This window comes from Brachyhypopomus gauderio, chromosome 2 (genome assembly GCF_052324685.1).
Source record: "Brachyhypopomus gauderio isolate BG-103 chromosome 2, BGAUD_0.2, whole genome shotgun sequence".
NCBI lineage: Eukaryota > Metazoa > Chordata > Actinopteri > Gymnotiformes > Hypopomidae > Brachyhypopomus > Brachyhypopomus gauderio.
In genome coordinates this window covers 34,302,406-34,327,326 of record NC_135212.1, presented here as the reverse complement: position 1 = coordinate 34,327,326, position 24,921 = coordinate 34,302,406, and the positions used below count along the sequence as shown (strand labels likewise).

Below are 24,921 nucleotides of genomic sequence, written 5' to 3'. Positions count from 1 at the left end.
ACTGAGATCTCAATTGCATAGACCAGGTCTACTGCCATCTTCTGGTGAAATATAAAATTACTTTTATCCTGTGGTCAACATATTATCAATTTTATGAAAGAGGTTGCGGTCCAGTGCAAATTTGAAAATGGGCTACATTTGGCACCCAGGCTGGACATGCCTGGACTAAACTCAGCGTACATATCTGATATGCTGCTGAGGCATGAGCCGAGCAGTATGGTGGCCGAGAAAACCCATTGTGCTGCAAAATAAATTTTCGGAAATGCGATGCAAATCCAGTAATGCTGCAAATTCAGTCACAACACAAAGGAAGTGGGCCACAACACAACGGAAGTGTTTCTGGGAAAATTATTATAAGCAGTGACTCGTTTTTATCCAGAAATAAGAGTTGATATACAGTATCTAATAACAATGAACTAGTAAATATATTTAAATGTAGCTAGCTATCTATGTATTTAAACAGAATCTATCTATGTATTTAAACCCTAGAAGTGTTAAATGGGATTTTTAATCAGGGTACTAAGTACTTGAAAATTCTTGAAATTGTAACTAGTTCGTTTCACAACAAATAGCTATCTGACTGAACAGTTCTCTTGTATTACGTTGTAATTCCAGGACGAAAAATGAGAGGACGTGAAGATGTTAAGATTGGGCGTTTTGAAAATAAACAACCATTAAATAATGTGATAAAAAAGCAAATTATTTTGAATCATTTCGAGTATATGTATAAATATTTAACTTTATTAAGTTTAACGTGCTGGGAAATATTGAAATGGACCTTGTACAAGTGCTTGAATTACACCTTGTATAGGTGTATGAAACATGACTTTGTTCATTGCGCTGAAACGCAGCGCGTGCAAAGTTACAAATTTCGAGAGGTACACGATAGAGGTCTGCACTCCCGTGTTAATCCCGCGGGTCCCGTCAGAATATCTTGTGGCGCGCGACAGAATTTAATTGTTACTGGCGGGAGCGGGAGTTTAATTAGTCCAGGCGATGCGGGAGCGGGACCGCATATACATGTAGAAAAATCCCGCAAATTAATAAATAGTCTAGAAAATTATAATAATAACAATGCAATGATTTCCATGCATAAGGAACAGGACGAAAACACCTAATCATTCAGTAAGTAAGCAAAAAACTAATTCAAAATATTGGCTAAGCAACTGATCACGTGAACATGAAGTGTGCGTCATGTTGATACAGAAATGGCAGAGACTGTAGATGGTCAACCAGTTTCAGCTGTGGGAAATTCAATTAAAACAGGTGAATACACCACAATTAAGCCAACTACAGGAAAGTCTAATGTATGGAAGTCATATTCCATTGTAATTAATGGAGATGGAAATCGTCTACCACAGGCGTACTCAACTAAATTTGTCCGCGGTCCAGTTTTGGCAGATACCTGTGACCTGAGGTCCGGTGCGGCGGGGGGTGGCGAACGTATGTTGTTGAGCGGGGGGGGGGGGGGGGGGGGGGGGGGCGAACGGTGCGCAAACGGTGGAGGCGTTTATACTTTCGTGAGCGTTTTGTCCGAAACGATAGGCGTTTTGTCCGAAACGATATGTGGTAGAAACACCCCTCAAAACAGGAAAATGAACATTTACCTGACCAATTTTAATGTTGCTATATGTTTCAGGTTTGAAAAGTGCTGGAATTTAGGTTAAAGTACTTTAAAATGCTTGAAATTGTAACTACTTGGTTTCACAACAAATATCTCTCTGACTGAATAGTTCTCTTGTATTAGGTTAACAAATAGGCCTACGAGCCTCTTGTAATTCCAGGACGAAACATGAGAGAACGTGAAGACGTGAAGATTGGGCGTTTTTTTTTTACTTAATTATGTTTAACATGCTGGGAAATATTGAAATGAACCTTGAAAGTGGCGTACAAGTGCTTGAATTCCACCTTATAAAGGTGTATGAACCCTGAAAGAGAGGTGCACGACCTCGCGAACCGACAGCGCGCGAGGCACTCGCGCACACGCGGAGCCACAGCGATTACGTCATTTTCGCCGTGCGGACCCTCGCGCCGCTTGCGAAGCATCAACCAGGCAGGCTTGTTGTTGGGGGGGTGGCGAACGTAAGTTGTTGAGCGGGGGTGGCAAACGTAACACTCGTGACGGGGTGTTTTTTCAATAGCCCTGAAATAAATGCTACGGTTTTGTTTTAGTCCGTATCCAGTTAATCAGGAATGAGATTGGGTCCGGACAGGACTGCGTTCGGGTCCGTATCCGGACCGCGGTCCGCCAGTTGAGTACCCCTGGTCTACCATTTGCTTGTTGTGATAGATGTCAGAAAGTGTTGGTGTACGTCACCTTACGGCATGTGTTTGGACTGTGGTAAGAAATGGGACAACGCGATCCATCGCTATATTGCTGTTTTAATAAATACATAAGAACATTTTAAGTACTAAATTTAATTAATTCAATTCATATTAAGATTGTGGGTGGGGGTGGGTGCGGGATTAACACTAGGAGTCCCAGCATTTTCATTCCACACTTTTTCTACCTGGTCTCCACCAGAGGGCAGTTCTGGGGACATTTGCATTCCATTAGGCCCTTGGTTCCCAACCTGGGTCCGCGCCGCCCCAGGGGGGGCGCTAGAGATCACAGGGGGTCCGCAGAGCTCTAGCTGCTTTGAGGTTATAAAATATTTTTGAGCATTTTTTATACACACATTGAATTCTCTTCTACTGCAATGTTTATCAATTAAATGAAACATTCAGGTCCACAATTAAATAATATTTAGCTATTTATGACAAACAACTTTTTCACCTCTGAAACTCAGATATGCTAGCTAAATAAGCTGCTGCGCACCGCATCACGCAGACACGCACTTTCTGCCAGCAGCACTAAATATGGCTGGGTCATTCCTGCTATTCGGTGCCATTTCAGCTCAGTAAGTTTGTATAAAACAATGTGAAACTTTTCATGATTTTATCATTTAATCTGCAGGAGGACTTGTTAAACTATAAGAAATAGACATCGGTCCAGCTCAAGATATTATGCTCTAATAATTTTGAACAAATTCTTTGCATGTGACATAAGACAAATGTCCACTCTGTTACAAGACATTCTCATCTCTATTAATAAGTGTTCTGAATGCACCGTTATTTTAATATTCATATTTTCTAAAAGTCAAAATGTCCCTCACTTTATCCTGCAAATGTATTTTACAAGCATTATCTAAAAACATATGTTGTATTTTAAGTCACATTAATTTCCATACATTTCATTTAGAATAAAAATGAATTTTAATGGAATTTGGTTCCATTCTTAAATGATTTAATTTTTCCAGTTCATTCCCTGCATGTAACCACAAAGCTATGCATATGAATTGTTGTTTTTATTTAATTAATATATAAAAACACACAGGTAACAGGGTGGACAGAGGAGAAACAGGGTGGACAGGATGTAACAGGGTGGACATCACACCTGTGAACAACAATACAATTCATTAAAGAGAAGCAACTCATGTCCCCCGCCCCCCACTTTCAACCATAAAATGTACTGAATACCTAAAGTAAATATCAAGAACATTTTCAGTCTAATTATTTCATAGATGTTTCACCAACAATAAGTTATGGAATAACCCAGCAGCCGAGGTGTTTTCCTATGTAATTCCACATTGTGGGATTGTGGTCATTGACTGGAACACTGTCTTTTCTCTGGCACGTTCTCTCTGCATTCTCTTCCTTTCTTGCCATTTCTTTCTCTGTGCTGTCTTCTCCCTTTCACTGAGATCTGACACTCTTTTTTTTTTTACCTTCATCTATGTTCTTTCTCCACCTCTCCTTCTCTTTATTGATATATTTCTGCCTTCTGTCAGGGTCTGCATCACGACGTGCCCTGTAGCGCCTTTGCTTTTCTGCAGCAGACAACGGTGCCATTCCCTGACAAATATATGCATCCCATTTAAACCAATGCTTTTTTTGAAAGTATATAACTCATATATATATATATATATATATATATATATATATATATATATATATATATATAATATATATATATATATACAGTATATATATATATATATATATATATATATATATATATATATATATATATATATATATATATATGAGTATATATCATATTAAATTAATGATAAATACCAATACTAGCTGGAAACATCCATTTATCTAGCCCCTTATGTCCACCCTGTACCTTTGTGTCCACCCTGTTACTGTGCAAAACAACTGAGAGTTGGCAACCCTGGATACAATATTCCTAACCTGCCTAACTATAGACTGCTGCCACAGCTCCTGAGGGCCAAGAGGGGCAGGAATACCCATTATTTTCCCTGCTGTCTTAACTAGGCTATTTAATTGTGTCTTCGATTTAACTGTTAAACTGCCAAACCAACTTGTAATACCATATCTTAAAATTGATTCAATAGCAGCTCTGTAGAATATTAACATAATGTTTTTACCGACACCAAATAATCTGAGTCTGTGCAAAAAATGAAGACGCTGATGTATCCTAAAGCACACCTTAGTCACCAGTGTCTTCCAACCAAGATCACAGTCTATATAAACTCCAAGATATTTAAATGAGCTCACTTGCTCAATGGTTTGACCATGAATAGACACAGGCTCAGAATTTCCAACTGTTCGAGGGTCCACCAGCATTTCCACAGTCTTATTCGTGTTAATCTTGAGTTTATGTACCTCGCACCAAGCCACAAGATTTTCTACAGCTATACGATAAGTGTTTGGATTAGAGGTTTTTAGCAGACGCTCTTAGCCAGAGCGACTTACAAAAGTGCTACGTAGTTGCTTAGAAACTCCAAGCTAGTAGAATCTTTCTATAGATCATATTGTCTCATATTGTCTAATTCGTGTTCGTTTTGTCCTAGCGTGCTTGTGCGTTGTTTCATGTAATTCCACGCATGTTCCTCACCTTAAATGTGTGTTGGGGGGACCAGTGTTGGTCCCGTACCACGGAGTGTGGCACAGAGAGCGTAGATCCTGAGGGAGGCCCTGACCAGGAACGTGGGGGGTTCTCCTGAGCCGGAGGATGCTCCCTGCTGAGACAGAGACCCCTCCCCCATGGTAGGGGGATCAGGGTAAGTGGGAGTATATGTGTTATGTTACTGGTAGGATGCATACATGTTCTGTTTCAGGACTGAAATGGATCCAGGTTCCTGACCGGGATTTGTTTAATCCTCCCTCCTAATTGGGATGCTGCTCCGCCCTAGGAGGATGGCCAACGGGATATAAGGACGGCAGACCGGAGGCGAAGCAGCTACTACAGGCCAGCAGCTTCAGTGGCAGCTTGGGGGCACGTTTGATAGACTGTGCAGACTTTTGTGTGGCATTGGCCTGACTTGTTGGCGTGGCTGTTTTAGTAAACTTGTATTCATATGTGTAGATGTATTTCCTTTCTAGTGTGGGGTTTTGTTTATTATGTTGGCATACGTCACTTCTGAATTAATACCAGAGTTGCTTAGTGTTTATGAGTATTTCTTTCTTTCTATGATTTACAGATAAATATTGATGACAATGTCTATATATAATTATACCTGTATATAATACATCCATGCTAAACGTAGAACCCGTGTGTTGTCTATATTCAGTATAATAATACGTTTTTTTGTCTCATTGGACGCTGTGGTGGCCTATAGCCTAGAATGGGTCATAACAGCGTGTGTATGTGTTATGTGCAAGTCCTTTCCTGGTGGTGGATTGTGGTTTTCCTGGACCTTGTGGGGGTCTCCACAGCGGCAGTTGTCTCGTTGTTGTTGCGTTGTGTTAGTCCCTCAGGTGGGCAGGGCCCGTGATCCATCTCACCTGAGCGTGGTTTGTTTGTCTATATATGTTTTGTCTTTGTACCAGTTGACTGCTGGTCATTATATCTTTAATTCGGATCTTGTCACGGGTTTTTGGTTTGCGCACTTTTCTTCATTAACCCCTCCTTTTTCCTTGAGACTTGGTGTGGCACTATGGACATTCCTTGGGACATTTAATGCGCAATGTTATGTAACTCTTCAATACTTACATGTATGTGCTCAATATTTTTTATTTTGTCAGAAAATACCCTATTGAATGAGAGATTGTATAAGATTAGCTCATTAGATATTGTTATTGTAATTGCCGTGGCACTGTACCTTGTGGTGGAAATTTTAATATTTCCCCTTTATGCTATGCTTTATGAGTATGGGTGGGTCCTGGCACGTGATCCACTGCGATCCAGTACACACACACAGGCTGGGGGGAAGGCTGAGTGAACGCTGGCGCGACTTGCTACCGCTGCCCACCCAAAAATTGCTAGTTTTATTAACGCTTAACTAAGTTGTGATGCGATGCTCACGTTAAACAGTCATAGCGGCAAAGCGATTAGCAGACAATCGTGTTAAATTATCGATAAATCTGTGCTTGCACCGTGTTTCTGCACTCCCAAAACGACTCCAAAAATACAATAAAAAGAGAATCGTGAACTCCATAGTGTTGTGCGAGCGCGCTTTTTTTCCAAATAAAGCGGCGTTGTGATGACGTAAGCGTGCTCGGGCCGGGTTGATAAAGCCAGTGTGAGTGCAGGCCAGAGGGGGAGTGGGGAGGGGGGATAACCGGGCCCCAGCACGGAACGAGCAAACCGTGCCTAGTGTGAGTACGCCCTCAGATAAAAAGCCTGGGTGTCATCCTCGACAACTCTTTATCGTTTAAATCACATATCAATAAAATTACCCAGTCCGCCTACTTTCATCTACGTAATATCAGTCGCCTTCGTCCTGCCCTCACACCACTTACCTCTGCCATCCTCGTGCACAGCCTCGTCACTTCCCGCCTTGACTATTGCAATTCCCTGCTTTTTGGTCTTCCACACAAATCCCTCCATAAGCTTCAATTGGTTCAAAACTCAGCTGCCCGTATCATCACAAAAACCCCTTCATTCCACCATATCACTCCTGTACTGTCTCAGCTCCACTGGCTCCCAATCAAGTTCCGTGTAGACTATAAAATTCTTCTACTCACTTTCAAAGCCATCCATAACCTTGCCCCACCCTATCTCTCTAATCTTCTCACTGTCGCTATTCCATCTCGCACTCTCAGATCTTCCTCCTCTGTTCACCTGACTGTCCCCTCTGCCCGTCTCACCACCATGGGGAGTAGAGCTTTCAGTCGCTCTACTCCCCGGCTTTGGAATTCGCTGCCACCTGACATAAGGAACATAAATTCACTTCTACAGTTCAGATCCTCATTAAAGACTCACCTGTACAAGATTGCTTTTAATGTTTAACTGATCCATGTTTTACTGTGTCATATTTTAATTGTTTCTCTTACTTGTATTTTATGTATGAATTTATTTATTTTTTTGCTGTTGTAATTGTAAAGTGTCCTTGAGTGTTAGAAAGGCGCTATTAAATAAAATGTATTATTATTATGTGTAAATCATAATAGTCACATGATAGATGTATAAGCTAGAGTTTTTACCTATATATGTGTTAATCCTGTAAGTAGGACACTGAAGCCATTCAGTGTCTGGTATGGCTCAGTAGGCCTTAGAATTGTATTGTCTTTCCTGGACGTCCTCGGCCCATTCCGGGAATTCGATGTTCCTAAACTGACCTCGCTGGAGATGCCAGCCAGTCTCCTAGTCTCAACATGGAAGTGGCCACATCGGCTCTCAGACCATCACGAGATCACCAAGCGTGGATGGGGCATGCGGGGGGAGAGGCCAATATACATTTGTCAAATCATGTGTGATTTTTGCCAAGTTTATCCAATCATATTTTTTAATCACCTCATGTTCACCTCATGAACACCTTGTGTGCTTATGAATTAAAGTATAAAGATGAGAGTTCGGAGAGGGGAATTAGCTCTCTGTGGCAGACGCCTTGTGCTTCTTGTGGAATTAATCCATTAATAAATTCATTTTACTTTATTACCTTACCTAACTGCTTCTGACTTTTATTGTGCTTACCATTTTGGGTTTACAGAATTTCAATCACAACCTCAAAGCATGTAACATCATTCTTTATTTGTACTTATTTTTTTATTTCTTATTACTATTAATTGTATTATAATTTCACTCAGTCTGATTATTTTATTATTTGAAACTCTATTTATTTAAATTCTTGAAATGCACTTTGAATTACCATTGCATAAATAATGTGCGGTATAATGTGCTGTATAAATGAACTTGCTTTTGTGACGGGCAAGGAGTGCAAAATAAAAAGGAAGTGATCACGCCAGTCTCAAGGTAAAAGGAGGAATCTTATAGAAAAGGTGAACAACACAAAACCTGAGGTGTCGGGAAACCTAATGGGCCCCACCCACCAGAGGGATGAACACAACACAACAACAACAGGACAACATAAACTAATGCCATTGTGGACGGAGGCAGCCGGCAAGGGGCCCCCGTATCGTGACAGCTTTGTTTTTGTTTTTAAATGATTATTTTTTTTGAGAGAGTTAAAACAGATTAATGCTTTATTAATTAGTAAATAATAACAAATGAAATATCCTCTAATGATTACAAGGAACTGGTCTTATTCTTACTCTCTTTTATTCCTTGGGGTACCTTATTTATGATAGGAGTCCATGACCTCTAATGAACCCTGTGAAATGTCAATGTCTTGTGTGTGCTATGATGGATGTGTGTGTGTGTGTGTGTGTGTGTGTGTGTGTGTGTGTGTGTGTGTTTGCATGGCAGAAAAGGATTGTGCTCCCACAGCCCTGGAAAAACAGAAGAACTAATCGTGATGTCACAGTGGTTGTTCCATTGGTTTCCCCATTGGGTAAAACTCTCGCTGAAGTACAGCAATAATGTAATAATTGCCTCAAATGATAAAAGGCATTTTATATAACTGTTCCTGCAAAGCATATGCAATTCCAAACTGAATGACACAAAAATGACACGCTTGTTTCCATGGACTGGAAAATGACTCCAGGTCCATGCGGACCTCCAATTACCCCAAATTATGTTTTGCTCTGGGCAAATTTACGCCTACTAAACAGGAGCTCCTTCTCTCTATCTCTCTTTGCAGGAGGTGAAACCCTGCACTCCTCTTCCTTTCTCTCAATTAATCTCTATCCCTTTCTCTCTCTGGTGAGCTATGGCCGTGACTGCATGGCTGTGGGCACTGGAGTTTCTTGCTGTGATGGTCTGGGTGCACTGTGTGGGGCCTTCATGCACTCTGCAGAGCAGGTCCAACTCTGGGACCCTGTACAAGGAAGGTGATGTGATCATTGGGGGTCTGTTCCCTGTTCACATTGAAGCTGCTGAACCTGACCACACATTCACACAAAGAGTGCTGGGAGGACACTGTCAAAGGTGAGTAAACTAGATTCATTATATTATTTCTACGATGTAAAAAATACAAACAAAATATTTAACACTTTTAACATATTTAATATTGTTCAATTTCATTCTAAATTAAATTTTATTGGTTTGTTTGGGAACAGTCATTTTATACTTGCATGTACTGTCAATGTAGCAATCAATATTTCTCAAAATGACCCTTTGTCTTTGTCTGTGTCAGCCTTGACCTTCGCTCTTACCGCTGGCTTCTTACCATGATCTTCACTGTGGAGGAAATCAACAGAGACCCAGCCCTGCTTCCCAACCTCACTCTGGGCTACCTGGCTGCAGACAGCTGCCTGTCTGAGGGCAGTACCCTCAGTGCTGCGCTGGCGATGGTGACGGGGCAGGAGGAGGCAGTGTCTGGAGAACAGTGCATCAGTGCTCCCAGTGTGCCCGTCATCATTGGCGATGCCCGCTCTGCTGCTTCCATAGTGTTGGCTGATACGCTGGGTGTTTTTGACATCCCCCTGGTAAATAACAAATTACAAAAGTATCTCATTTATAAATAAGTTGTTGTTACCTCAGTTGTCGCAGTGAATTGTTATATCTTAAATGGTCAGATCATTCTTTCCACAAGAGGCATACTCTGGTGATCCAGACTGATGAAATGTGATTTTTTCACATTTCACATTTTCTTCTTCATGTCTCCAGGTTAGTTATTTTGCTTCCTGTGCATGTCTCAGTGACCACTCAAGGTTCCCTACCTTCCTACGCACTGTTCCTAGTGATGCCTTCCAGGCTAAGGCCATTGCCCGTCTGCTGAACCTGATGGGCTGGTCCTGGGTTGGGATTGTCTTTGGAGATGATGTTTATGGAAAAAGTGGCGTGCAGCTATTGCTGAAGGAACTGGAAGGTTCAGATGTATGCACTGACTACCTGGAAGTTATCCCTAAATCCCACACACCGAGCAAGATTAGACGCATCATTGAGAGAATCCAGAACTCCAAGGCTAGGGTGGTGGTCACCTTCGCCATCGGCCCAGATATAGAGGTCTTGTTGAGAGAATTGGAGAAGCAGAATGTGATTGACAGACAGTGGATTGCCACTGAAGCCTGGAGCACCTACAGTCCCAATCCTTCATGGAGTGGCATGTCCTTAGTGGGCACTCTTGGATTTGCCTTACGGCAAGTTGATATCCAGGATTTGGGCTCCTATCTGACACAGCTGAGCCCAGGAGGGCAACAAATGCAGCCACTGTTTCAGACTGTTTGGGAGGAAGTGTTTGGGTGCCAATTTCTGGTTGAAACCCAGACAGACCTTCTCTCAAGACCACAGTGCACAGGATTAGAGAAACTGGAAAGTCAGAAGGAGGCCTACTTTGATGTCATGTACAATGTATATAAGGCTGTGTATGCTATTGCAAATGCTATTCAAGACATGCTGATTTGTCAATCTGGCAAAGGACCATTTGACAAGGGACTGTGTCCTGATATTAAACCGATACAACCTAAGCAAGTAAAGAAAAACTCCAATGCATAAAAAATATCTAGTCAAACTTCAAATTATGTTTGCTTAAGCTGATTCGGACTTATAGGTGTTTTTCTCTCTGCTAGCAGCTTCTGCACTACCTGAAGTCAGTAAATTTTACCACACCAGTAGGTGATCTAGTCTATTTTGATGAGAATGGGGATGTATCTGCCTCATATGACATCATTAACTGGCATGTGGGACCTGAAGGAAAGATGGAATTTGTGAAGGTTGGACAGTTTGATGCAGCTGGCAGACAAGAACAAGGATTTCAGTTGGACATCAGCAAAGTGGTCTGGGGAGGAGGCTGGGGTGATCAGGTAAGAATGCCATGTCTGGCCATGTCAGTCTTTCCAACTAAAGACTGGATAAAAATGTGTGTGATATAGTTAGGAGCCTATATTTGCATATTTAATTATATTACACAAGAACAAGGAATTAACTATTCCAGTATTTAGTGGAACACTCTCCGGGTTTTTGAGCCTTAAAGAATTGTTCTGTGTCTCCTCCTTGTGCAAGTTTCTGTGAAGTTAATGGAGATTTCTCCCTCTGCTCTTCAGGTGCCGGTGTCTGTGTGCAGTGAGAGCTGTCCCCTTGGCACCAGGAAGGCTGTGCAGAAAGGAAAGCCCATTTGCTGCTATGACTGTATACCATGTACAACAGGGGAGATTAGCAATGCTACTGGTACTGTTCAACTAACTTGAAAACAGTATGTTTATTGATTGCAGGAAAAACATTTTCAGTTTTTTTGGCTCTTCTGTGTGGTTTTAACACATAGGGGTTATTTGAGTCCATACAAGATAACAGTAACATGCTGAAGCCTAATCTAACATTTATATCAAATGATGTAACTCTCCTGACACATTTAAAAACATTGAAAGTTAATGTAAATAAAGTAAAGAAATATTCACTGTGTCTCCTTCACTGACTACTAAATTTTATTCTTCCTTGTAGACTCCACAAAGTGCAGCAAGTGTCCAGAACGGTTCTGGTCTAACACTGATCAGACAGAGTGTGTCCCAATGCTAGTGGAGTTTTTGTCATTTCAAGATGATATGGGCATCGTCCTCTCAGTTCTGTCTGTTGCTGGAGCAACTCTCACTGGGACCATTCTGGCTGCCTTCTTGCATCATCGGAACACACCCCTGGTCAAGGCAAACAACTCAGAGCTGAGCTTCCTGCTACTGCTGTCACTCAAACTCTGCTTCCTGTGTGCACTGGCTTTCATTGGCCGACCTGCACCTTGGTCCTGTATGTTGCGTCATACGTTGTTTGGGATCAGCTTTGTGGTGTGTCTGGCCTGTGTGCTCAGTAAGACAGTAGTTGTCCTGGTTGCCTTCAGAGCAACTTTACCGGGTTACAGTGTCATGCGATACTTCGGCCCTGTTCAGCAAAGAGTTGGAATCCTGCTCTGTACACTTGTGCAGGTGGTGGTCTGTGTGCTGTGGCTGGTGTTAGCACCTCCTGTACCTACAGAAAGTGCAGGAGGGGAGCTCGGCGCTCGGGTGGTGCTGCTCTGTGCAGTGGGCTCAGTGGCAGGCTTCTCCCTTGTGCTGGGCTACATTGGCTTGCTGTCTGCTGTCTGCTTTCTTCTGGCCTTTTTCGCCCGGAAACTTCCGGACAACTTCAACGAGGCAAAATTCATCACCTTCAGTATGCTGATCTTTTGTGCTGTGTGGATCGCCTTTGTTCCAGCGTATGTCAGCTCTCCGGGGAAGTACACAGTGGCAGTGGAGGTGTTTGCCATCCTGGCCTCCAGTTATGGACTTCTGCTGTGTATATTTGCCCCAAAGTGTTACATCATTCTGCTCAGACCTGAGAAAAACACAAAAAAGAACATAATGGCCAAATAGGGGGAAAAAACAACTTTAAAAAATTACTTTTGAGAGATTCCATATAATAGATGCATAGAAATTTGTATGCTGATGTAAACCTATACATTTTATTAGTTGTAATGTGTTCCATTTATATATTGGCTATCCATGGAGTTACACTAAAGTTACAATGTTTTCCCTTTATCTGAATTTCCAGACTAACACAAGTATGTTATGCCAAAGTTTTGTAATCATTCTCATACCATGTATAATTATTTAAAATAGTTCTGGGGTAAGTGCTACATTTCTATAGATCTACAGATATTCATCAATAACTTACAAATATGCAAACAAAGAAAAAACTAACAAATGTGCATAAAACTGGTTCATTTTGTTGTAAATAGCCTCACGCTGCTTTATAAAGAGTGAATGCCTGAAATCCTGTGTTGTCTTTTGAATGGATATTATAAAGTGGTCAAGGAAAATGATAAAGAACACTGAATCTACGATAAAAAATAATAGAATAGATTACTATAGACTCATCAATATGAGTAATATAATATAAGTAATATAATGTGTTTTCATAATATCATCTGCATGACAGACTATGCCACTGTTGTGTGTACAATGCAAAGTCTCAACCCAAAGCCTCTGAACCCAGCAGAGACACTGACTCAACTGAAAACTCCAATGTTATGGCTGATATTCTCATAAGAGTTCAGCACCCAGTATCATGCCAATACTCTCTACTCTGTGAATGCCCACCTGTGTTAAGAAATGACAAAAAAAAAAAGAAAATAAAACCAAGGTTTGAACCTCTTAAATACCTCAACAAAAGTTTAGTCTTTTTATACATCCAAATAAGCATTACCTATTAAAGAAGTTGTACATGTGGCCCTTCCAATGTTCAACAGCACATGATGCCGTGACATTTAATTAATCATTAGTAACACTACAGTTCTTAGAAATGTTAAATAGGTGAAACTCAGATATAGAGTAGGCCTAAATACAGTGATTTGAAAATCATGCATATTAAAAAAAATTGTGCATGGCAAACTAAACTGATGCACCTAATAAATTATTGTCAACAGGGAAACAAATGCATACACAGACACACTACATACTGTACTCAGAATATACTGTATACTGCTTACTGGTCCTTGTAGTAGTATGCAGTACAGTACAAAATATCTACAAACTTGGACCGCTAAGAATAGCCAGCCACACATTTATCACTACTGGTATTCACAAGGCTAAATACCAGTAGCCTACAATATTTTGCTATCAACTCGTTCTTGTCCAATATTGACGTTAATGCAATTTGCTACACATATGGGAATCTAGTAACTTTTAAAAACATAAGAAAATAATAAAGCTTATTTGAGGGACAATAATGAATTCAAGTAAGACAATATCAAGCTCTATTTATTGAAGATACACATTGTAAACATAACAAATTCCTATTGTTTAACCCCTTCATACAGGTTGAACAGAGAGGACATTACTGTCATCTGAATGTTAGTACACCTGTCCTTCTTCTGTACTTCAATGGTGCAGAGTTGAAGACTTTTGCCTGTCACAAGCTACTGTCAACTCCCTTGTCCATGCTCTTGAGGGGGAGTATCATCACGGCTGGGGAAAGGCCCTGGAGGTGGGCATTTTTCTTTATTGGCTCACCAGTACCACAACCACAGAGGAGAGAGTTGCAGTTATCTAGTTTAGAAGTGATGAGGGCATGAACCAAGGTTTCAGCAGATTTAGGAGACAGAAATGAACGAAGACGGGAGATATTGTGGAGTTGGAAGAAGGCTGACTTAGTGAGTGAACATATATGAGGTTCATATGAAAGAGTCGGATCAAACATAACTCCAAGATTACGTGCAACAGGGGATGAATTGACAGGCATATCAGCAACAGTAAGAGATGTATTGGCAAGGGAAAGGGCCACAGACTTAGTACCGACAATAAGAATGTCAATCTTATGGGCATTTAATAAAAGCAAATTAGCACGCAGCCACAGGTTGAGTTCAAAGATACATTTAGTGATGGATGGGGGTGGGAAAGGGGCATGAGGTGTCATCAGCAAAGAGATGGATATTTCATCCATGCTGCCGTAACAACTCACCGAGTGGTAGAATATAAAGGGTAAAGAGTAGTGGTCCTAGCACCGAGCCCTGAGAAACACCCTGAGCAACCGAAGCTAAATCTGATTTACAGTTACACAATAATAATAATAATTATTATAATAATAATACTTTATTTTTATATAGCGCTTTTCTGAAACCCAAAGACGCTTACAATAAAATTTAGAACTCCAACAGAAGAAGATGTAAGAGATCTAGAAGGTCTGTTGGGAAGTAGGAGGTCAGACAGATACACAAGCGTATGAACTCATGTCTATTTGAAAGGTACGAAGTGAACCAAGAAATAACGGTACCAGAAAAACCAAGATCACAGGGTTGGGAGAGCAGTATTGCATGATTGACTGTATCAAAGGCAGCAGTGAGATCGAGGAATAAAAGAAGAGAAGCATAGCCATTATCAGAGGAGAGAAGATCATTTAACACATAAACAAGAGTGGTCTTAGTGCTGTGCCAAGCATGGAAACCAGACTGGAAAATTTCAGAGATTATTGAAAGACATGTACAGAAGTAGCTGGGAGGCCACCACACATTCGAGGATCTTTAAAATAAATGGAAGAATAGATGTTGGGCAATAATTATTTAGAACAGTATTGTCAACACACACGCACACCTACGGGCAATTTAGAGTGATCAATCAACCTAACACGCATGTCTTTGGACTGTGGGAAGAAACCGGAGTACCCGGAGGAAACCCACGCAGGCACAGGGAGAACATGCAAACTCCACACGAGGCGACAGTGCTAACCACCACACCACCATGCCGCCCCGTGTTAATTATATGATCAGAGTTAATTAAAGAAAAAGTGGAGAATGACAGAGAGGGCGAGACAGTCATCTGGGAGGAAGTGGAGATAGAAGAAATACATGATTGATCCTTCAACAGATCCTGATAGATAACTGAGACTTTGTTAGTGAAAAAACTAAGAAATGCGTTACATTGATCAGATGTAGGAGCCAGAGGAGATGAAGGGGGACGCAGAAGATTATTAACTATATTAAACAGTCACTTAGGGTCAGAACCAGAGTTATTTATTGCAGACGCGTAATTTGTTAAAGTGGTCAATATAAACCTGGTGCAGGGGTTTCACCTACTAATCCTTTAAAGTAGATATAATTTGTTTTACCTTAATTATTAATCAGTCTCATTAATTTAGAATCAGTCTCATATTCTAATTATACCAGAACCACAAGTTTAGTTATCAACTAAAGGTAATTAATGGTTTGGTATCTGAAGGATTTAACTATGAATTCTTTGGAGGTTTTGGCAACAACCACTTTTGAATGACATCAACACAGACAATTTGGTGAAAATAAATGATACATTTATTTAAAATCAACTATTCTAAAACAAACAGCATCAACAAGGATCAATATATTAACAGTGAAGACTGGGTATATTTGGTATCTAGTGTGTGTGTGTAAAAAGGGGAGGAGAGTAATGTGTGCACGCTCTTGTGCGCATGTGAGGAGGCGGGAGTTGTAGTTTCAGTTCTCCTATAGAGAACAAAGCAACTAAAATGGCGCCGACTTTAAACAGTAGAGCAGCGCTGCTGTATGTAATGAGCTCAGCTGGTTTATTCCAACATGGTCAGAACAAAGAGTAATGGCGCTGGCTTAATAACTAAAAATTAATGTGGTGTGTCTGAGAATGGGGAAGACTACAAGTTGTCCATTAATCAGATAAATAAAAGATGGTGGCATGCACAGCAAAGAGAACTTTGTATATACAAATCTTGATGAAGACTATGAAAATAAAGTTAAACACATTCAGAATTTATTAACAGAAAACTTATTTAACTCTACAGTTCAAGTAACTATACCCTTTTATAAACTATGCCCAGCGGCAAGAGTCTCACGTGTTGAGAATTTTGGGTAGTGTCGTCGTCCTCCCTGAATTAGGAGGGAATTTCCATCACAGGTTTCTCGTTGATAAAGCGACGTCATCCAGGTGAGCTGGGAATCGTCCTTCTGAATATGAAGTCCAGGAATGTGAGTCTCGTTCACGGTTTAACAACAGGGAATTGATCGCCGTTGTTTCAGTCCGTGTGGCCGCGTCATCAAGCTTGATTAAAGTAGTTCGGTGAATCTGTTACCGTTGATCAGTTGCTGGTTAGATTGCACCGTAACTCGGGCTCGTTAATTAAGTAATACGACTCTCAGCTGTTTGCTGTTAGTCGTAGCAAAGTTCGCATGCTCTTAATAAAGAAAACGGGAGAGAGAGAAAATTGGCGGAACCTCTCTTTAATAGGTCTAACCTATGTGTTGGTCAAACCAGAGAGAGAGAGAGAGATTGATGGCTGATCAGCGTACTTTAGACACACCCTTACTTCTATCAAAGCAAGCTTGTTCCATGTGTTGCCAGTGGTACTGCCACCTGCTGGTTCAGCATGGTACCTACACTGGTGATGAAAATGCAAACCAGTTTTCTTATAAAGCCGCTCAAGACACCTGCACGTAGTCTTCAGAACATGTAGGTCAAGTGTAAACCAGGGTGATATGTGGGTGGAGGGTACATACCAAGTTATCACAGGTGCTAAGGAGTTCAGAGTATCAGAAAGGGAATGATTGTAGACAGGTAAGGCAGTATCAAGATTGAGAATAGAGGGAATGAGGGGAAAGGGAGATGATTGTAGGGCAGAGAAGAACACCAAAGAATTTACAGATGAAAGTTTACGGTAGGTGAGAAGTGATTTGGAGGAAGGAGGCAGAGTGCTAGGAGAGAGACATGAAGTGATAAACAGATGGTCAGATACCAATGTCACGACCCACCACATTGGTAATAGTACCAGGAGTAGAAAAAATTTAATCCAAGATATGACCATGTTTATGGGTAGGAAAATCCACAAGCTGATGCAACTCAAAACAGCTTAACAGCAATGAGAAGTCAAGAGAACCAGATGAGACAGAGTCAATATGGATGTTGAAGTCTCCAAGGGTAACCAGAGAATTTGATAGAGGACTGAGGCCCCGTCCACACGACGTCTGAGATTTTTTTAAACGGAGGTTTTTGTCTCCGTTTTCAAAATTATCTCCGTCCACACGGCTGCGTATCAGCTGCGTATCCATGCTGAACAAGATGAGCGAATGTAAACAAAAAAAAAGACATACGCAGACTCACTATGTGATGTCAGCGTTTTCCTAAACATGCGTTTTCCCCGTCCACACGAATACGCCGAGACCGGAGTTTTCAAAAGTCTCCACCTTGGAAGACGTTTTTATAAAAAACCTCCGTTTTCGGTGACCGAAAACACAGTTTTCGTGTGGACGGGAGGCTGAAACGAAGACAAAAACCTCCGTTTTTAAAAATCTCCGGCGTCGTGTGGACGGGGCCTGAGAGTAGAAAGGACTTCACCAAAATCTTGCAAGAAGTCAGATCCCGAGCTGTTAGGGGGGCAGTAAACAAACAAAAATACAGGTTGTAACCAGATGTTTTAACCAGTTGTAACCAGATGTTTAAACTACCAAGCATTCACAGTGAACTGTTTCCTGAATCGTAATTTCACTGAAAGTATATTGTAACATTTCCGTTGCCAACATGGCTGAAGTAGGACACAAACGCGTTGAGACCAGGGTGGCATTTGCAATAGACTGTGCATTTAATTCAGAACACAAGGTCATATGAACAAATTGACAAGCTCTTAACGCAGCGATGTCACCGACGAGGCATTCTGAACAAACCACGTAACCCTAAAATACAGTCATAAAACAGTACGAGTGTAAAACAGTGACAGACCCTTAAAACGGTGACAAGATGAACAAGACAATTAAGTAAACCACGTAACATGGATAATAACAACTCTTTACGCGGTGACCAGATCAACGAGACATTTAAAGAAACCACATAATATTATGGCCGATAACAAACTCTTTACGTGGTGACCAGATCAACGAGACATTTAAAGAAACCACATATTATTATGGGCAGTAACAAACTCTTTACGCTGTGACAGGATCAACGAGACATTTGGATAACCCACGTAAAAGCAAAGGACTCAGTAGACACTGGTAATTCGCAAATAGGAGACAGCGAGCAGGGAGAGAACATGAGGACTTGGAAAAAATGAAACTTCAAGTAACTAATGATACAGACTTTTAAACATGTAATTCAAAATAGACCAGTACACCCGGGCATGAGATCTTACCAGGGCCCGAGTGGGCCACTTTTTCAGTCCGGGAGTTTCATGACCAAATCCGGCCCAAAATTATTTTTCCCTCCCAATCGGCCCAAACTAGAGATTGACATGAGCCGGCCCATCGGGAATCCTCCCGAATCTCCCGATTAGCCACTCCGGTTCTGGATCTTACTATGGAAATACTGGCAAACGGGGGGAATTAAAGAAGGAACAAACCTGAAGAACGACCAAACATAAGAGCCGTGAACTAGAAAAGCAACATCTCACCAAAAGCAATAACTAACCCAGAGGGAAACACATACTTAATACTTACAACAACTACAACACCAAAATGTAATAATAACTAAAGACAGAACAGACTGATAACAAAGATAGAAACGAAGACCAGAATGAACCGACAAAGAACCAGAGCATGGACAGAAGGGACTCAACAACCTGGAACCGTGGAGGGCATGAAACAACGATCGCCAATGGGGTACAGGTGAAACACAACACAAGGGGCTGGAACTAGGCGGTAAAAGAAAATGCTAAAACAGACGAAAAGACGGAAATTAATAAGGGGGGAGGCGGAGTAATGCGTTACATATATTTGCTATTAAATATGACTGCTAAATGTTTAAGCCCAGGTGGGGCAGCAGCATTTAAATTGTAGTAATCATGCTGTTACTGCCAGATTTCAGTCAGCAGGAGGAACTCGAGGCAATGCTGTCTAATGAGGCCATTGATAAAGGCAGCTTTGTCAGTCATGGAACGACGAGGATGAACAGATGAAGGGCGGAGAGTAGTAGGAAAAACCTGGGACCGCATGATCTCTCTCAGGGCACGAGGGTCCATTCCACCTTGAGGCATCAAAGGACCGAGCTTGGGTAGACAAACACAGCTGAAGATCACAGGAATGCTGGAGACAGAAGATTGATAGACTAGAGAGCGATGTCTGCATCCATGGTGAATGTAACGAGGCCGACGGGTGATACCAGCAGAGAGACACATGCCGTATGTAGTGGAGTCCAGTCGTGATGGAAAACTAAGATTGTAAAGTTCACCCTGGAAGTAAACTCTGGAAATCCTCAGCAGCACCCGAGACCAGAATAAAAGCCATAACTGCTAGCATGGAGACCAAGATAGTAGCCACAATAACAATAGCAGAAAAGTGAATGCTTATGCTGCGTTAGCCTGTGTTACCGAACAGAACCACAGGCTGACAATCTGCAATAAATATCACAGATTGCAGACTGATAAGAAACAACAAACAAAGAGAGATGGGAAACTCACTCATGCATGCCGAATCACAGGGGACTGATGAAGGCACACAAAGACCTCGCAGGTAAGTACAAAGCCGCCGGCTAAGCAAAATGGGTAGTTGCAGTCAGAGCCGGCCCTGACCAATGTGGTGCCCTAGGTGAGATTTTGGTTGGTGCCCCCTGTATCATCAATCATCGGGTTGATTGTGTCACTATTAAAGAAACAAATAAAAAGCAAATGACTTAAATATTACCATATAACAAGCAATAAATATAAAGGTGTTGCACAAAAAATATTTTAAAACTATTTTACATAACGTAGTGCAGAGAACAACTTTTAAATATTAATAATAAATAAAAATAAATAAATTAAAAACAACAACTACCACCAGTGCAAATCAGGGCAATTTGCCTACTGCAACATTATTATTTCAAAAGTGCATCCGCAATGAACAGTTTTAGTATATATTTATTTTAAGCTAAGCTAATCATAGCACCTACTAGGATTGGGCAGTATGACGACAGTGGCGGTTTTCACTAAGATCATACAGAGGGGAAAAAGCCACAATGACGATTGAGTGTTAGTTGTGAGTCAAGCGAGCTGGTTTCAAAGAAAAACACAACAGCTACAGATTGGCAACATTTTGGATTTGTTTCAAATAAAAATGAGAGACCATTGGAGCACGCCCCCACGATTCTAATTCGATAATATGATTGGTTGATAAAACTGCCAATCTATAATAAAAGCTCTCAATGTAAAAGGGCCTTTCTCTCTTTTACCTAGAAACAACGGTGTGAAATATTCTGATTGGTTCATTTTTTATTTCACCGCTGAGGTTTTTTTCAAGCACAAGTACGAAAAGTGGATTTGAAAGCCAATTTATAGGAAAAATACAAATTATTGGTGAAACGTTATTAACATATATTACATATAATAGATAAAGCATCTTTTTTAAGATCAATTAACTTTCAGAGAAGGCGTTGAAGTCCCTGATACTTCGCCAATGGTATAGTGTTAATTCACCACATATTACCATTATATTACCTGTTTTTTGCCGCCTTTCCTCCTCCACGTTTCTCATTTTTCTATCCTGGGCACCAGAGGACTTCTGCCTTTTTGACGTCTTTACAGGGAGATGTCACTCACTCTGCGGTGTACAGAGAAACAGTAACGAGGTGCGCAGAGGGCGGGTTGGCGCGCGGGTGATAGGTGTCGTGTGTTGTTATTATAAGAATTATTAATTTGACTAATATTATTAAACAATGAAATTATGATTATGTGGACTTTGTTTGTTTTCACATTCATTAATTGTTCATTTGTTAAAAAAAAAAACCCCACATGCACGCGAGCGCCCCCCTGGACAGCCGGCGCCCCTAGCATTTGCCTATATCGCCTAATGGAAGGGCCGGCCCTGGTTGCAGTAAATTCAGTGAGTTCACACGACTCGGAATAGATCCACCAAGAGCAATCCTTGTTTAATCCAGAGATGTAAGAGTACAGAGCAGGACACGGAGGTGATATAACGATCAAAATATACATAAATAAAGAGAATAGGCAAAAATTTACACCGGTGAAGGAGTAGCAGCACAGACGCGCACAGCATACCCATAAGTAATCAGCAGTGAATTGCCACAGCTGTCTTTCTGCCTACTTAAGGGAGAGAGTTGTGGCAGTTCACTGCTGAATCGTATTGGTCCCCATGCCTTACATCTCTCAGACAGTTCTTTCTAGTCGGCACCATGTTGTGTTTGTTGATGTTTCGCCACCATCATTCTCAGTTCTCTCTTATTCCCTTTATTTTTCGAGTACTTACCTCCTGCACCACTCCCTGGCCTTTCTCAAGTTTTCTCCCACCATTATATTGCTGTCTGGTTATGCTTTTGTTTTGGGAAGGGTTTTCTGTTCATTGCAGCATTCACCAGTGAGCCAGTCACTTCCCCTGACGTCTTTTGTTTTCCTTATTTCTGTCTTTTTCTGTTTGCCTTCTGTATTTTTTCTCCCGCACATTTGCAGTTATTTTTTCCTGTTTTGATTTTTTCACATTCTTTCAGTTGGAGTTTTTTCCCTTTTCCCTGTGTCTGTCTGCCTCTCTCGTGCTTCAGCATTTATTGTTGCTACTCCTTGTGTGAGCCGGCACCATTTCCATGGAGGGGAAACTCTCAGCTCTAATGGATAGAATCAGCAGTATTGAATGGAGGCTGGGGTTTCTGGGGGAGAGCGACAAGAAACTTCAGGCTAACCTGCCGGCATGGCGAAACAAGCTGGAGGAGCTGAGAGAAAGAGTGGTGGATATGGAGGATAGACATATGCGCATCAACCTCCACCTTATCGGGATGCTGGAAGGCAGTGAGCAGGATTACATGGTAGCCTTTCTAAAAGAAACTCTTCCACATCTGCTGGGCATTGTATCTTCTGCTGATGACTGGGATATTGAACATGCTCACAGAGCCCTGGCTCATCCATGCCCATCACCTAACGAGTGCCCACATCGCCAAGTTCATGCGTTCGAGGGTCAGAGATATGATCTTACGGGTGGCAAGAGAAAAGAAGCAGCTTCTTTTGGGGACTCTGTTGTTATGATGTTTGCAGATTTTTCCAGGGCTACGCAGCTAAAGTGGGCAGCTTTCAAAGAGTGCAAAAGGGCCCTGCATGATCGCCGTATTAAGTTTGCACTGCTGTTTCCAGCCACGCTAAGAATTGACTCTCTGGAAGGTCCTAAACAGTTTACGGATCCCAAAAATGCCATGAGTTCATTCGGAACATTCGAACTGTGTAACTGGAAGAACTGTCTTCAGATTTGTCCACTAGTCAGCTGATCCACTTGTGCCCTTTGGGAATACGATGGACTGTTGAATTGTCAATGTTACTTTGATATCTGACACCAGAGCTTGTTCATTGTTGAGGTAGGGCCTCTGTTTAAATGGTTAGATACACATTTGAGGTTGCACAGTATATTATTGATATTATTGTGGCAGCTGTATGGAGCGTAATTACATAAGTTATATGTGACGCTGGGCACAGGGAGATGGACGAGGCACGAGTCCACTGGTCTTTGCACAAACATCACGTTTATTTTAACAAAAATAGCGCAGACGGCACACATTTACACACTCGTGTAACACACACACAGCAGACCGTGTAACACTCTGACAAAGACGAGCACGGGACACTGCGCGAGTGCACATTAAAGCCTTAAATCTCTTCCCTCCTATTTTTACATACACCACACTATCTGTACAGCTTTCCTGTCGCTCAGTGCTCGTCGAGGAATGTAACATAATCTATTGAAATTACTCTCGCGTTTAGGGCATACATTTGCATTGTGGCCGATTTGGTTACAATTGTAACACCTCCATACTGCTTCTTCCTGACGTTTATCGCTGTTTACTATAACCCTTCCTCTATTTTTTTTAGGACGCCAATGACTCTGTGGGGTTATTCTAGTGCAGAGGTACTCAACTGGCGGACCGCGGTCCGGATCCGGACACGAACACAGTCCTGTCCGGACCCAATCTCATTCCTGATTAACTGGATACGGACAAAAAAAAACATATTTATAAATTATGACGGGAGAATTAATTTTAAACCGGAACATTTATTTCAGGGCTATTCAAAATTCCCAGCCGCCCCGGACCTCAGGTCACTGCCAAAATTGGACCGCGGAAAAATTTAGTTGAGTACCCCTGTTCTAGTGTATTGTGTCTTAGAACCACCGCTACTACCACCCCCATATTTACCAGGCTCTGCGTGATGTATTCTGTGGCCATGCCGGAATTCTGCCCCTGTTTGTCTTGCTGCTTGGAATGCCTCCGCCATCTCCATGACTTGGTCTGCCAAGGTTGGACTGCATTCTATAATCCAGCTTCTTAGTTCCGGCTTTACTGTCCTCAGGAATTGTTCCAGTATGATGGTATCTCCTATTTCCTCTTTAGATTTTTCTTTCGGAACCATCCACTTCTCGTAAAGACCTTTTAGCCTTGTAAAAAATTATCTTGGGGTTTCATAGTCTTTCACCGCGGAGTTCCAGAATCGCTGTCGGTAAGTTTTATTTATTTAGTATTTTTTTAGTATTGACTCTTTGACTTTGTCGTATTCACCGGCGTCATCCACATCCATGGCCACATACGCTGCTCGGGCTTTGCCTTCGAGTAATGGCACCAAGTATAACGCCCATGTTTGTCTTGGCCAACACGTAGCTTGTGCTATTCGCTCAAACATGGTGAGAAAGTGCTTGATGTCATTGGTTTCTTTGAGTGTCGGCATTCTCGGTGTAGGTGGTGTGTGTGTTACTCTTGGAGCTTCATGCTGATATTGACCTGCTCTTGGAGTCTCGTCTCTACTTCGTAGAATCTGAATTCTGGAAGGCCCCGGAGCTTCTGTACTTTCGCTTTCTTCACGGCGTCTTTCAGGTAGGTTTCTCCTCAGTTCGCCTTGAAGTAGCCCGAACTGGTGGTGCAGCGACCGCCATCTTTGCTCTTGCTTTGCTGCTTCACGTAAATGTTCGTCTTTTTCTTGTTGCACTCGTACAAAGTCCTGTAGTGTATTGCACAACTGTTCAATGCTGGTTTCTGTTTTTATTGCTGCTGCTTGGGAGCTAGTGGGAAGCCGTTGTCGGTCTTCATCATCTATGCGTTCCTCTTGTTGCTCGCTTTGCATCAACTGAGCTTTTTTCGGAGGCATCTCGTACCTTTTTTGTCTCTGATACTTGGGATTCGGGCGCTTGCTGATGCTCTTTTCTGTTCTTATCTGCAGGCACGTCTGAGCCATTGAATCTTCAAACTTTTAATATCGCTGCCACCATTTGTAACATT

General features: G+C 41.7%; 1 protein-coding gene across 1 annotated transcript; it reads left to right on the top strand.

Annotated features, from left to right (window-relative positions):
- The first annotated feature begins 9,507 nt into the window (after positions 1-9,507).
- Positions 9,508-12,630, top strand: LOC143508855 (extracellular calcium-sensing receptor-like). Its single transcript, XM_076997460.1, has 5 exons — positions 9,508-9,780; positions 9,962-10,765; positions 10,867-11,097; positions 11,338-11,461; positions 11,732-12,630. Exons 1-5 carry the CDS (start codon positions 9,523-9,525, stop codon positions 12,628-12,630), a joined length of 2,316 nt encoding a protein of 771 aa, XP_076853575.1. The 5' UTR covers positions 9,508-9,522.
- Positions 12,631-24,921: the final 12,291 nt, after the last annotated feature.

Excerpts from the sequence above, each read along its gene's own strand:
- LOC143508855 (XM_076997460.1), top strand. The coding sequence starts at position 9,523 with ATGATCTTCACTGTGGAGGAAATCAACAGAGACCCAGCCCTGCTTCCC. Across the intron at positions 10,766-10,866 it reads AACCGATACAACCTAAGCAA|CTTCTGCACTACCTGAAGTC; the intron begins GTAAAGAAAAAC and ends CTCTGCTAGCAG. Across the intron at positions 11,462-11,731 it reads GGAGATTAGCAATGCTACTG|ACTCCACAAAGTGCAGCAAG; the intron begins GTACTGTTCAAC and ends TCTTCCTTGTAG.